The sequence below is a fragment of the Aulonocara stuartgranti genome (genome assembly GCF_965226115.1).
Source record: "Aulonocara stuartgranti genome assembly, chromosome: 7".
Classification (NCBI taxonomy): Eukaryota; Metazoa; Chordata; class Actinopteri; order Cichliformes; family Cichlidae; genus Aulonocara; species Aulonocara stuartgranti.
The window spans coordinates 24,666,220-24,681,001 of NC_138945.1; the positions used below are offsets into that span (position 1 = coordinate 24,666,220).

At 40.0% G+C, this 14,782-nt stretch overlaps 1 protein-coding gene across 1 annotated transcript in view; it reads right to left on the reverse strand.

Annotated features, from left to right (window-relative positions):
- wdr70 (WD repeat domain 70) overlaps positions 1-14,782 on the reverse strand; it is a 43,257-nt gene that overhangs the window by 7,945 nt on the left and 20,530 nt on the right. Inside the window, exons 11-15 of the mRNA XM_082539687.1 lie at positions 8,741-8,840; positions 8,199-8,283; positions 7,953-8,091; positions 287-387; positions 12-91 (exon numbers count right to left, since the gene is read on the reverse strand). Coding sequence (XP_082395813.1) covers positions 12-91; positions 287-387; positions 7,953-8,091; positions 8,199-8,283; positions 8,741-8,840 — 505 coding nt within the window. The remainder of the gene's footprint in view (positions 1-11; positions 92-286; positions 388-7,952; positions 8,092-8,198; positions 8,284-8,740; positions 8,841-14,782) is intronic.

A 14,782-nucleotide genomic window follows, 5' to 3' on the forward strand; every position in this document is an offset into this window, starting at 1 on the left:
GAGAAACTTACGTGTGATGATGTAGTCTTGTGTAAGAGCCTCTGCATGTTTCTCTTTGCGCTTACTCTTCACTACGCACAGCTTAGCCCCCCTGGAAAGAGTTATACATGGTGCTATTTAAAAATATTTCATAGAATACGTTTATGATCCTGTGCGCTCCAGATTTATGGTTAGAAATATCAGAATTACTTGTTATTTAAATAAGTCTCATCTGAGAATTTCACAACATACTTCAGATAAGGCAAAAGTGAGAGATTTATCTGTAAAAGGTCTAAAGCGAACATACCTGTGACTTTTAACGGGGTCATAATACACCTTAACCAGCCCATTTCCAGTTCCCACCATTATCTGGTTAAGTTTGGGGTGCCACAGGCAGCGGACAACACTCTGAAATACAAGCAAAAAGAGACAAAAACAAAATAAGTCACTTAAGCACTTTTCTACAGTTACCCAAGGCTGTATGTGTGAGGAGGTTATACTTTCAAACAGAGGTCTGCATCAGTTTAGGTGCCAGATTTACAGGCACATTTTTGCTCCTCAGCCAACAAAGGTAACAATCCTATTTTATTGTCCTGAGTATTGTGAGTGTGTGCGACCCAGGTTGGTTGTGATGCAGAGGGGATCAGTCCCAGCATGCTCTGCTGCTCTAGTTGACTATATTTGGTTGTTGGGATGAGGCCTGGATCCCTCAGTCTGTGTGTGACAGATGGCCCAGTGCCAATACGCAAATGTGACCACATTTATCCAGAGGTTTGGTTGTGTGTGTGTGTCTGAGAGAGAGAAAGAAAAATACAGACAAAACAGGGGCAGAGTAAGAAATGTAGTCATAATGACGAAGACTCTGTTCATTCTGTGATATGCAAGTTACAGCAGAGAACTCGAAACCCCCTGCAGTTGTCTCTGCTTTCTTTGCACACGTTATTAGATCATCACAGCCTTCAGTGGTTAATTCTGGGCTATTGTTAACACACACTTTATCTGTGGATAAGCTTGTGGTCTGTATGTCCTGTAGTTGTACAGACATTTGGTACGTCTTTATATGGAACAGAGAAGGCAATCTGATGGGGTCTGGGACAGAAGCGTTGGATGGGGGTAGGTAGGACTATGACTGGGATGTCCTGGGATTCTGTGAGAGTGAAAGCTGCTTAACGCCCAGCTGTTCAGCTTCCCACCAGGATACCAGAGGAAGGCGTCTCAATAGCACACATGTGATCATCCATACACAAGCACGTACATGCACACAAAAGAACAGACAGGGGAGGACTTGTACATAAATGTACATAGAGGAAAACACGCCTAGCTCTTTGATATGAAAACTATAAAGAGTCTACAAGTGTTCTATAAACCAAGATATTCTTTCACAGCATGAAAGAATAAAATTGCTTTACGCTGACCCATTTTCCAAACACACAATTAAGACTATCTATGCTTTCGGTAAATTAAAATCACACAACCAGGCTTCGTTTTACTCACGCCTCATACATATTTGCACCATCAAGCCAGTAGCTCAGTGGTGTGTCACTCATGAGACAGACGAGGGTTAATCTGCTCAACCAGATGAGCCAGCTGTAATTAATTGGAGGATCTAGAAAAATGCTAGAAACAGAACGTGCCGAACACACGCCTCGCATACTCTTTTCTTACAATGGGACATGCATAATTTGAGTTAATAATTCCAATACAAATGCATGTGCAATACATACACTGGCTCATTCACCTAGTCTCACACACACTCATCCAGCACTGAAACTATTTGGTCTGGGATAGATGCGTGTCCCAACACATACCAGCGTGCATGAATTATAATTTCACAAACTGTGGATTTGTTTCAGTTTAAATGTGTAATTAATTGGCCTATCAAAGTTGCTAAAGCAACAAAAGACAGTCATGCAGAGAAATGCAGACATTCACTTCACAGGTCCTGTCAAAGCACGCACTCAGAAAAGCCAATGCAACAGGATGAGTGACAAAGAGGCCAGAACAGCTACCTAGTCAAGTTAAAAAAACAACAACAACCAAGCAAAATTTGCTTTTTGATACCTCTGAAAATAACTGTGTTAACAGTGGAGCAAATCTAACATAAAAACCTGAGCAGCCTAAAACGACCTAGGTCAGCGGAGCCAATCCCAGCTGCACCCACCGAAAAACCCACAGCCAAGCAGCACAGCTCAGTCCAGTCCAGACTGCTTTCCAGATATTCAGAGAAGCATGTTTATACTCCAGGAACCCCTGTTTACACTTCAAGTCCACAAAATTACATCACATTATGAGAGAGGAAACTTTAATCAGTCAGTTCTTCAGTAACATGCTTCTACGTTCCATCAGATTAAAATAACGAAGACTGACTATGGATAAACATAACAACAGCCACTTGGCCAATATATATGCCGATTATGAAATAAGGCACTAATAAGACATAACAGTCAGTTGTAGTTCTTGTTTGGCTGCTGGTGAGTGGATCCAAATGTGCACTGCTTCTGAAAGACTGAGTTATAATGGTTAAATGAACGCAGCAGAAGGAAAAAAGAGAGAAGAATGCTAGTTTAAGCAACTCCGCTACACAGTAAGAGTCGCTACGCTCCAAGAAGTCTACAAATAGCACAAACTACCTGACTGGAACTCTGTGCTGACTTCCAAGGTACGCTTGGTAAGAGAAAACACAGGACACAGGTAAGTGTCAAAAGTCCCCTTTAAAGGTATGGTAAAGAGAACCGCTGACTTTCAGTGAGCTGTAAAAGAAGAACAGCTCACTTCAGAGGTTTTGTTTTTGTAGCTAAAGGAAAGAAGAAAATTAAATGTTGGTATCTGCACTTTAAACACTGTACAGTTATTCAGCGCTGGAGGTTTGGAGATGCATTTATGCATCTTACTTTAAAAGGTGCTCGATTTCCAGAAATGAAGCACTGATCAAGCAGAATTCAAAGCACCATTTAATGTCTAATTCTTGCTATATTAGACTTTGCAACAAAATTTAAAGTTTCTACCAAAATCTCTAATTTTTTCCAATCTTTACCCAAATATGCTAGACCATTCCTCACATTATCTTTTAGGAGCTCAGTCATTTAGAAGAGGTGTAAGGCAGAGCAGCCAATACTCCACACTGAATAAAGCCAGGAGAGATTGGTTTGGGCATCTGTGAATGTTCTGGGTATGCTGAAGAGATTTCATCTTTCTGCTAGCTTGGAAACACCTCAATGTCACCATTAAGTTGCTAGAGTCTCCCCAGCCACGTTGCCTAGGGAGACTGAGGTCTATATTATCTATGCTTATGGCTCACTCACACTAAAGCAGAGATAAGACAGCAACCTTCTTTAGACTAGAGGGCAAAAAAAATCTGTGTTTGCCCAGAGTTTGATGTTGCAGCATCTTCAGTCTTTGGGTGACCACTTTGGACTGCAAGGTGAATGCACAGGGCACCTGATAGGAGGCAACCTGTCTCCAAGCAAATGCAGTCCAACTTGGACTGACGGCACTCACTTTCAGACAAACTGGTGAAGATCTGCATAACTTGTAAACACAGAGTGCCAGAACATTGCAGCCTTGGGTAGTCTGCGTTGATGAGCTCAACAACTCTGTGATGAGTCTCTTTCCAATAAGGGACTAAAATCAACTGGTTGTATTCTGGTCATATTCCTATATAAAAACGTTACCGGGTGCCTATGTCATTCTGCAATTAAACTGCAAGTACATTACCATTTATTGAAGAGTTTCTGAATTTACAATTGTACTCTCTGAGGTTCTGGCTGGACTTTGAATGCAAATAGCCAGTGTAGATTTCAGTTTAATGTGAATGTAGACGACAGAGTTGCAGCAGACATATTTGCGATTTTCACGAAGTTGTCACAGACAGCACACAGATACAATAATTTTGGCTGTGCCACAGTGACCAAGCACTGCTTTTACTAGTAGAATGGCAGCATTAGACTGTTGCGTCCAGCTAAGTTGCAGGAAATAGATGGATGGAAGCACAACCAATCATCATCATTGTGTTTGCAATCTCAGGTATCATTGGAAAGTGGACTACTGGCCTTGAGGTCTGCACTTTGCCATTGTGATTCTGCTTGTGGAGTATCAATAATATATGGCCAATACCGCGTGAATAACGTGAATTAAATTTGTGATTTGAGTGACGTATCAAAACATGATTAATATTATTTACTACACAGCAACAGTAGAGACATAACAGAAGAAAAAGGTTCCATACAGCAAACGTCCTCAGATGGATTTTCCCACAGCAGGAAATGTCATTATATAAAGTATTTATGGTGCACATATGTAGTTGGGATCAAATGTGCATATATAGATAAAATGACAATCGGCACACAGAAGTATGCACACACACACAGATTTACAGAAAGTGCATAAGTGCTGCAGGGTTCAGCCTCCATTTGAAATGCAGCCAAAGCTTGATGCTTTTTTAGTAAACAGGATCTCACCTGGTTTCTGACCCATCTGATGGACTAAGATAAGCTTAAGCGTGTCTGAAATATTTACCAAACAAGCCTGAAACAGCCTCTGCTCCTGAGCGCACCCCAGAATCCAGGTCTGAGGTTATGTAGACTGTTTAGTTAGAAATGATTGGTGGCCCTTCCTTTCACTCGCCTGCTTGGTACGCCACTTTATAAAGACTGCACTTAAATTCTGGAGCCATCCGAGAGCTGACGGCTGATGTAAACATAGTAAATAGCACATTCATCAGGTTCACCGAGTGCATGCTGGAGATAACTGATCTGCTGCACAAAACTAAATTCACACATCAAAATTACTTTAGAAAATCGAATTAACGTACTGATACGAGCAGGTGTGGGTGACCGATTTATACTTGAACTGCTGTGTTGTTGGTCAGCGGGTGGGGTGAGGAAGTTTATCAACTCAACACAGGAAAAAAATGGTCTAAGCTAGACAGTCTATAAATCATTCCTCCTGCAACCAACCACGCTTTTAAATCATGTTTTAGAAGAAGTTCTGATTCTTAAACACAAACATTTCTTTGTTTCTTACTTTATTTCTGTGTCCCTGTGGGCCAACAAACTGAGAGGTTTTAGGACATATAAAAGCAAATAAATCAGATTGAGACAGAATCCATATCAGGATTAAGTTCCTTTTGGAGGGAAAAGACATCAGTCAAAGTAGTCAGACCCAAAGAAGACAACAGGATTGCTGGTTTTTGTTCATTTAAGGTTTTTGTCTGTGTGGTAGAAATTTAACTCACATTTGTGGAGACAGTGACAGACTTTTTTCAATGATAAGCACCCACGAGCCCGTGCCGTGACTTCTGTTAAAAAGCCATGCCATGTTTCTAATGTGACATCCATTGAAATCTACTCAAACCATCCCACAGAAAAATTCTTTACTTGTAAAAACAGAGCCCCTTTTAACTGAATGCTGTTTTGCTGTTCTAGCATTAAACAACTTTCATTCTTATTTTGCTTTATTTAAGACTTTTTTGAAACATGCAGCTGGTATAAAAATAAAAAGTGTAATAAAATTAGGCAACTATTTGATATGTTGCCATTATCTGGTTTAAAAATAGGGCTTTGGTGGATTGTATCATTGCATTCTGTTTTCATTTACATTTCACAGTGTGTCCAAACTATTTTGCAAATGGGGTTGTAAATTTTGGGAATTTAGTACAATTAACACAAATAAAAGCACTGCCAAGACGACTTGCAGCCTGCATCATTCCTTAATCTAAAATCTTTTTTTCTGCCGCATTAGGCTGGATTTTGTGGGAAATCTACTGGATTTCTGTACGGCTCACAGTGTCAAAAGACAGGAAGAGGTATTTTGCCATCCTTTAAGTGAAACTGAGCTGACACTTCCAGAGGTTCTTCGAATGGCAGATGGTGGAGCAAGTGAAAGGCCAATGGAAAAATCACTTCCAAATGTTTACCCTCTTCAGTAAAGGGAAAGAGAAGACAAACGTCCACAGAGTGATGCAAAGGAGGAGGAGGCTGTTAAGTTCTGCACAGACTCTTTGACCCAAAGAATCTGAGGTCTTTTGTTTTAATGCTACCTATAGTTAAAGTGAGAGCAAATGTTATAACCACAAGTGTGTAAGTGTTTGTGAGGCTTTTCAAATACTTAAATAAAAGACAACTTTAACTGCTTTGTCTAAATGACTGAGAACTACACATAAAATATGTGGATTATGGTGTTTGCAGATTAATAATGCCACCGTTTCTGAATGACAGCATTATCATTACACTCAGAGGTCAAGTGTACGCGTCAGTGTTTAGTCCTGTCAGGTTTGTGGAGTGTCGTCTTCTAACTGTCACCAATCAAAAGCCCTAGCTATTTAGAGAGCAGAAGACTTTTAAAAAAGCAAGACCACTCACGCAGAGAAGAAATGTGGCTTTGAATTTCATAAACAATAACGAAAAACTTGGTAGGTATCTTGGTACATACACTTCATGGTATTGGTGTGTCAATCAGTTGACAGTGAGGGGGTACCACGATGTTAAAACAAGCTGTTCTTTTTTGGCAACATTGTAACCAACAGAGAAATCAGAGAATTCATTTTGTGTCGACAACATGGGCAATATGACAAAAGTTACCAAGTGTATGGACACCTGAAAGCTTAGATTTAAACTCAGTCATTTTATTTAAGACAGCTAAATTGCAATTATAAAACAGGAATGAATAATGTTTAATTTCAGGTTTAATTAAAAAACGGACCATTTTTCCACTCCCGTCAGTTAGTGCAGCTGAGCAGTGGGGTGTGCACTTAGTGTGAATGCTGTGCCAAGTTTTGCAAGATAACAGCAGCTGGCTGGCAGGGTTGGAGGACACACACACACACACACACACACACACACACACACACACACACACACACACACACACACACACACAGTCTTTTCTCTTTCCCCTCTCCTTCTTGTTCATTCAATGGCCTATGTGGAAGGAGCATGCCTCAGCCGAGGAAACTGAGTTAGAAAGCATTAGTTTCAGTCAGGACTCAATGTTATGTCTATAGATAGACACCATTAAATCTCTGAAAAGGGTTTGAAGATTGAGAGAAAGAGGCGGAGGAGCAGGAAGCAGCAAAAAAAGTGCTTTCTACTGTCGAAAGCACCTCTGCAAATCATTTCAGCACCTATGGCTGGTTGCCCACACCAAATGGATTTCTGAGAAAGCGGGATTAGTGTAAAAGTACAGAGCATGCTCATGTGTCTGACAGAGTACTCTGTATGTGGGAATGGGACGTGTGGATTGTGTTTTTAGATAATTAAATTTCAAATATAACTCAAAGGCAGTGCGCATAAAAGTGTCAATAGCTGTCCTGCCAATAGGTTTGTGGGAATATTGCAGTAAGGAAAGGTCACATTGCCCCACTTTTACCTTTAACTTGCCTTTATTCTCCTTCAAAACTCAGCTCATAGAGCTCTGATTTTTTTTCTTACCTCAATGATGCTATATTATACTTTGTTTACAGTTGAATTCTGCTCACACACAGTGATTTACAGAGGAAAATGTCTAGTCACTGCCAGACAACTGTGCTACTTATTAGATAGAGAAAAAGAAAAAACCAAACCCACATTTCTTTATCTGCAGAAAGTCATTCTTTAGCTCAAATGATAATTTAAGGCAGTTTTGTAGAGTTGTTTATTGAGTTTAGCTCAAATTCTGCAACGCACATTTCAAGCTGAAATCGTAAAAAAGCAGTGGAATGCATTGGGCTAAACAGATCTTTAAATGAGTCCTTAGACTACTGCTGTTGTGTTTTCAAAACATTTTAGATGCTTCAGTTTTGCTTGAGCGCAAACCACTTATGTTGAGAAGGAATGACTGTCATATTGATTTCATTATGTGTCATTGTGTATTCATCATCTTTTCCACTGCTCGTTATGTGTTCAAGGTCACCGTTTTGTTTGTAACTAACATATCACATCAACGAGCTGGAAAACATCTTGTTGCTGTGGTTGTTGGGGATTTGAGGCAGAACTTACTGCGTTGGTGACATCTATTTCGTAGACCCTCTGAAACGAAATGCGGTCAAAGAAAACAAGCTTCCCATTTCCTTCATCTTTCTTCACCGACGTCCCCGTCACCAGAAGCTTGTCATCTGGGCTAAAACAGCAGTCGGTCCTAACAGGGAAAGTTACAGACATGCATTATTGGGTAATAATGCATATGTAAGCACTTACAGCAACAAACAGGCAGATTATAATTAAGATGACAGTTAAGACTCTCACATGGAAAAGTAGTTGGTCAGACCACTAACTCCATTCACTGGCTTCCTGAAGTTGCGTATATCCCACATCTTGAGAGTGTCATCGCCTAGGGGGGGAAAAAAATAACAGTTGGGGACAAAAGGCAAACTGTAAATTGTGAGTCACCACAGACAAAACTTTCCTGAAGGTTATTTACTTTACCATAGTGCAGCGCATCCTCCTTAACATAGAACAAGGCTGTATGAGTTATTTTTCATTTACATTACAGAATAATGTGAAGCGGAGGTCTCCTATGCAGAGTTATTCCAGTTTACCTTTGTGCTAGACATCTCTTCTCCAGATTACATACCAAGCTAAGTCTGCAGGGTGTTGCTGTTAATGATCCATGCTTATTTGTATACTCAGACTGAAAAGCCACTGCTTCCCAACAGTGATCTTTGACCTTAAAACAGACCCTCTTAGCTTGGGTACTGATGACCAGAACTTCAAATTGTGGCTGTTAAGCTTGGCAGATAAGGGTAAGGCTTTTTTAAAAACTTTATTTAATGTTCTGTTTTTTTTACCTCCACGTGAAGCAAGCATCGTGCCATCATAAGAAAAGCTGAGGCACGAGGTGTCCGATGCTGGGGTGTGGGCTTGCCGACAGTGGAACTTTGTATGAACCTAGAAAGACAGAAAAAGAGAAAGCGACGCATTAGCGACATCACTTTCTACAAGCCATGGTGCAGGTTTATGGTTTCATAATGATGTATATTATATTAAATAATTTCCCCCAGGGATCAATAAAGTATTCTGATTCTGATATTTCAACTGCATGATACAGATCCTATCTAAAGATCCCAGTTCGCTTCTGTTTGTTTTGCAAGTGACACAAATAGAAAGAACTGGACAAAAATGTTAAACATGTTAATATTTATCACATAAACATCACAGACAAAGCGACAGCTAGAAAAAAAATGCGATAAGTCTTGATAAGTAGTTTTTCCATAAACACAACGTTTTTTCGGTCAATATTAATCATCAGTGTTAAAAAGAGTTATTACAACCTCTTGATAAACCACTGCATGGAACTGCCACTGCTCTGCTTCAGTAGCAAGACATTTTAGTCTTGCTGTAGTAACAAAAAGACCTTTTCATTCCCTGTGTTTTCCAAACAACACACGGTTCCCATTTGCACTATGAGCACCAAATTATATATTTAACTATAAAGCCCTCTTAGAGCCTATGAAATACCAACAAGACACCACACTCTCCACTCTTTTCAGCAAGACCACAGACATTTATCTTGGCAAGTTTTTAAGTCCCTGCCTGACAGATGGTATTTTGATTTTTTCCTACCTGAAATGGTATTCTAATACTCTTACTGCACACAGTTTAGTAGCCTGCAACAGGCGAAAGACACACTATCACTGCCAGGGGTCACTCTTTGGTATATTAGCCATCTTTGAATGAGTGGTTTGCCACAATCGGCACCCAGTAACAACAACTAGCAATGCACAATATCAACAATTCCACTTCTCGACAACATGTGCAACAAGCATAGATGACAGTAGCAGCTAGTGGAGTGGACAAGATTATTTTTCATACTCTTCAAAGTGTGGCTATTAAGTATTAATTTAATAATATATGTTCTGTTCAATTTTTAATTATTATTATTTGAGGAAATAATTTGGCACAGAAATTGTGAAATATTAATGGGCTCTGGTGCTGCTGAGTGACTGCTGCTCGTCAAACACATTTCATTCCAATGTTGACCCTGTGCTAACTTGCATATGACAAATAAAACTGAAACTGAACTGAACTGAACTGGTGCCACTAATATATGGATTTTCACAAGGTTCTGTTTCTGAGCCCTTAATTTCTACTTACACGTTGATGCTTTGCCATAATATTTTTTTTTAAATCCTTATCATTTTAAGAAGCTTATGTTCAGTAAGAGAGATCTATGTTCAGTTTGGTTCCAGTATTCCTGGGTGCTCGGGCTAATCAACTGTTTATATCAATCTCAGCTCTGCAGTCATCACTTTGGCCCAATCATTTTCTTGCCTGCCTTCTGCGAGCCAATCAGACTCTGTTACATGTGCTTTAAATGCCATTGCGCTTATGTCATTCTGCCCTTTGTGCATCCCGCCTCAACTCCACCTCATCCTAGTCAGTAAGAGACTGGGATGATCAGCCTGCTTCATCTCTGCCACCGCCAGTGATTACACACTTCCATGAAATGCTCATGACACACAGTTATAGTTTCAAGCTAATGGAAAACAAGGTCTACATATGCACAGCTGATTCCAGTAACTGGTTGGCATAAGACTAAGCATTTAAAATGAAAAAGTTTATTATCATAGTTCTAACTTAAGCGTAATTACCCTCGATTTTACCCATTATCATTAAATACCTCAGTGCTGACTAGCATAATAACTGTTATTCAGTCATAATTTTCCATTGGGTAAGAAGCCGGGTACACCCTGGACAGGTTGTCAATCTGTCACACACAGACAGGCAACCAATCACACCCATGTTCACACCTGCGGTCAGTTTAGACTCATCAATTAACCTAATCCCATGTATGTCTTTGGACTGTGGGAGAAAACCCACAGAGACATAAAGAGATCCACACGGGAAAGTCCACTTCAGACTGGAGTCAAACCCAGGACCTTCTTGCTGTGAGGCAACAGGGATAGCCTCTGCCTCCTGTCATATAATTTTCCAGTTTAAGACAGAAAAATGTCAATCATTTTTATTTGGCAGGAATTTAGAAACTGTACTTTATGCTCAAATGTGAAGATTTCTTTTGTCCCGTGTGAATGTAAACTGAATACTTTTTTTGGGTTTGATTTTTGTTTTTACTGAATCAGCATATTAGTTGACTTTTGAAAATAACTGTTATTTTGCTAAATGGGTATGTGCAATTCTAAAACAGAGCTGGTACAGTTGCATCCCAACAGGCTACAGGGCAAAAGCAGCTGCAATGAAAACATAGGGGTAAATTGCACATCGCAAATTACAACCTTGAGGCAGCGTTTTCACTAAATTGTGAGTAAAGTTCTGCCCTTGTGAACATTTCCTTGGGATGTTGCTATATACAGAATGAGAACGTGATCCTACTCATCTTGGCTGTGATGACTAGCATGTATCAGTGAAAGCTAAGAAGGCTAAATGGCATTTCATTCAAGGTCATGGTATAGAGGTGAGAAAAGACAGAGTGAATGGACTTATCTTTGTAGTCTGCAGGGTAAAGACAGATAATAAGATTTAAACGATTATTCCTGACGATTCCCAGCCAATTCAAACGTCTACCCTGTATAAATAGTGGTTCCCAACACGCCTGTACCATTTCTTGCACTTCCTGAGTGCAAAAAGAGCAAGAGATTAACAGAATTGTAGATTTTCGTCTAGAGATGTTTTTTCCCATTGCTGATTCATCTAATAATTTTCCAAATCAATCAACTAGGCAATCCAAGAGCTCATGGGGATATCCAGAATGCTTGCCCCTAGTAACCATCCCTTCTCTCTGCTTCCTCCCGTTTACTTCCCAGCGCCTTTTACCTGAGAACAGTCAGATTTCAAAGATCGATCATTAATAGGCGCTGATGAAGCAACAGTCTGGGAAGTAGGCTTGCTAACACTCAAACAAACATAACCTTGGTTTATATAGCTCCACTTTCATTAATCCCAAACGGAATGCAAATAAATCAGTGGAAAGAGAATTGCAGAAACGCAGGCTTTAGACCAAAAAAAAGAGACGGATAAGGAATTTGAAGCACACAGTGTGGAAGACAGATAAGGCAGAAATATAGAGAAAAGCTGGCAAAAACTGCAGGAGAGAGTGGAGCGTGAGGTGAATGAGTGATGTGCCCTGGCGATAACAGAAGGAAACGAGGCCATACTTCACTTCCAAAGTAAGTGGAGGGAAGTTATTAACTTGCACGAGACAGATAACACTGTTACCTTGGACTGTAGATAACGTGGATTACACTTCTTCAGGCCTCGGCCATTTAGTCTCTGTAGTCTCTCCTGGAATAATTTTCTGCTCCCCATCATCATTTTACTCATAGATTGCCTCTGACTTATTTCCATTTTTCTCCACAATTATCTTACAAATATCTGCCTATTCATTTTTTACTGCACCAAAATTGACTTGGTGGAAAGTGCGAAGCCAAGAGGTCAATTTAATACAGAAACTGGATTTTTTTTAATCTTATGCAAGCTATTTCAGTGCTAATAAGTAGCAGATAAAACATAACATATAATATGCGTAGCCCTTGGAAGACCCCATTTTAATCCTGCAAACACTTGCAATGACCATTGTGACTACTGAGCTTTGCAAATGGGCAATAGGGGCGTATCCAAACATGCATTCATGTAACTCTGCACCCATTCTATGGATGGTAACCACCAACTGGGTGGAGTCAGGACACTGTGAACAGGAGGCTTTTGCTCATGAACCGTTTTCTTGTAATTATCTTGTCTTAGCATGTTGCTCAGTTGCACACCATGAAATTAGCCAGCGGAGCAGATATGAACTGAGGCTCCTTTTAGGGGTTTGCAGGAAAATGTGCATAAGCGGTGCAGTCTCAGGGTGAGAACAAATGGCATCAAACATGTAAATATTACAACATAAATATTCAGCGAGGGGAAGGTGATGAAATCTTCTTTACATAACTCCACGAAAGAACTGCACAGATGTGCTTTTTTCCCATCTGAATCAACCTGTTCCGTGACCTCAAAATGCACAGCCGCAGTTTTCGTCAGCTCGACTAATAAGAAAAGTTATGAGTACTTGTTCAACCTGTGATGAATCACTCCGCGATGTGGTTTTTCTTTCATCTTTTCATCTGACATCTTTCTTTCTAAGATGAACACCATCTGCTGTAAGCACATGCTGTGTTTTGACCCCTTTCATGTCCTTTTGTTACATTATACTTTTGTCTGTGTGTTTTCTTTGAACTGAAAATATGTTTCAGCACTTCCTTTTGTCATCCAAACAAACAACCAGACAGCAGATAGGAAAACCCTTGCCTGAATCTGGAGTAAATTATCAAAAAATGAAAAGGAAAAAACTGAGAAAAAGATGCTAAATGGGTGTAAATATAAGACAGAGGTTTTTTTTTTCATAAATAGTTTATACAGAAACTGGGGGAAAGCAGCACCTTTAATACGTAGTTTGTGGTTGTTCTAGATGCATACTGCAAACATACACCCCCGTCAGCTATTTCTAGATCATATACTGCTGTTGTGAAAGCTTGAGTATTTATTTACTGTCCTGATGTTGGCTGGCATTAGCAGATGCCATTGCGTTTGCTTCCTGTGCTAATCTACACAGCCGGCCTGTGAAACCAGATTCTCGTACACTGTTTGAAACTTCACTCGTGCCTTGTGACATCCTCTGTAAGCTATAGCCTCTTCTCCAGCCAGCAGGCACGAAGCTAAATGATTAAGATTTTTTTCAGAAAGCTAATGTGCGTATTTTTATAAACAGCATCCAGTAAATTATGAAAGTCTTCCATATATGCATGCACGTATGCGCGCACACATTCGGCAGCACGAGCTGATACATAGCTGAAGGAACACAGCATTGGGTTTCATCCTGAGCAGACTATGATAACAATCTACCGCAGCGCCAACTGTTCCAAATCACGCTATCAGAGCATTACATAAATACTGCAGGGCTCTTTATCTCAGCTCCTTTCATACTTTTACAACAGCACACCTGAAAGACTTGATGAACAGTGTTCAGTTAGTTTCACATCTCATTCTGACCTCTGTTACTCCCTGAGGATCGAGTGGCCAAACCACAGTCCTAACAGCTGCTCTGATCTTTCATGGAAATCAACAAGTGGTGGTGGCGAAGAGGTTCTAGATAATCCAAATGTTCGCTATGGTAAAGTAACTGTATTCCTCTATGTCTCAGTTACAAAAGGCTATAGATGGCAGGAATATTTTGCACATGCTTCTCTTTTCTTCCAAGTCCCTTCAAGGTCAAAAAAGGACACAACAATGAAAGCGTTGGCATTGCTTTCCACTTCTCTAACATCTTTTAGTGGACCTAGACTGTATGTATAAGACAGAGATAGTCTTGATGTTTTGAAAACTTACGTGATGAGCAACGGGTGGATCTGACAGTAATCTAAAAGCGAGTGACACTAGGGTCATAAATTCAGAGAACAAAATAAGCTATAGGCTTCTCTATAATGGGGATTTCTTTTTTTCAGTTAGAAGAGTTGCCTCCTGCTGGGTATTAGAAAGAATGCAGGTTTAAGGCGCTACCACAGTGGTTTCACTTTTCAGACATGTCTAATCGTCGATACACCGCCTATGAGAAGTCCCATATACAGCATAGTCAGACAGAGAATCAAAGTGTGTGGCAATGAGAAAAACAATGAGCAAGTCAAAATGACGGGACTAAGATATGACTAAGATGTCATAAATGTTTATGATTATGATGTCTCTAGAGTGCTTGGTGGATTTATTCATTTTTAGATGCTCTCACGTGTTGTCAAATCCTAGATCATTTAGAAACATGAGTTGACTTTAAGAGGTTCTGATCGCCTTTCCTAATTTATCTTTGAGCACCCACTGGATTTACTACTTTACAGTGAAAATAC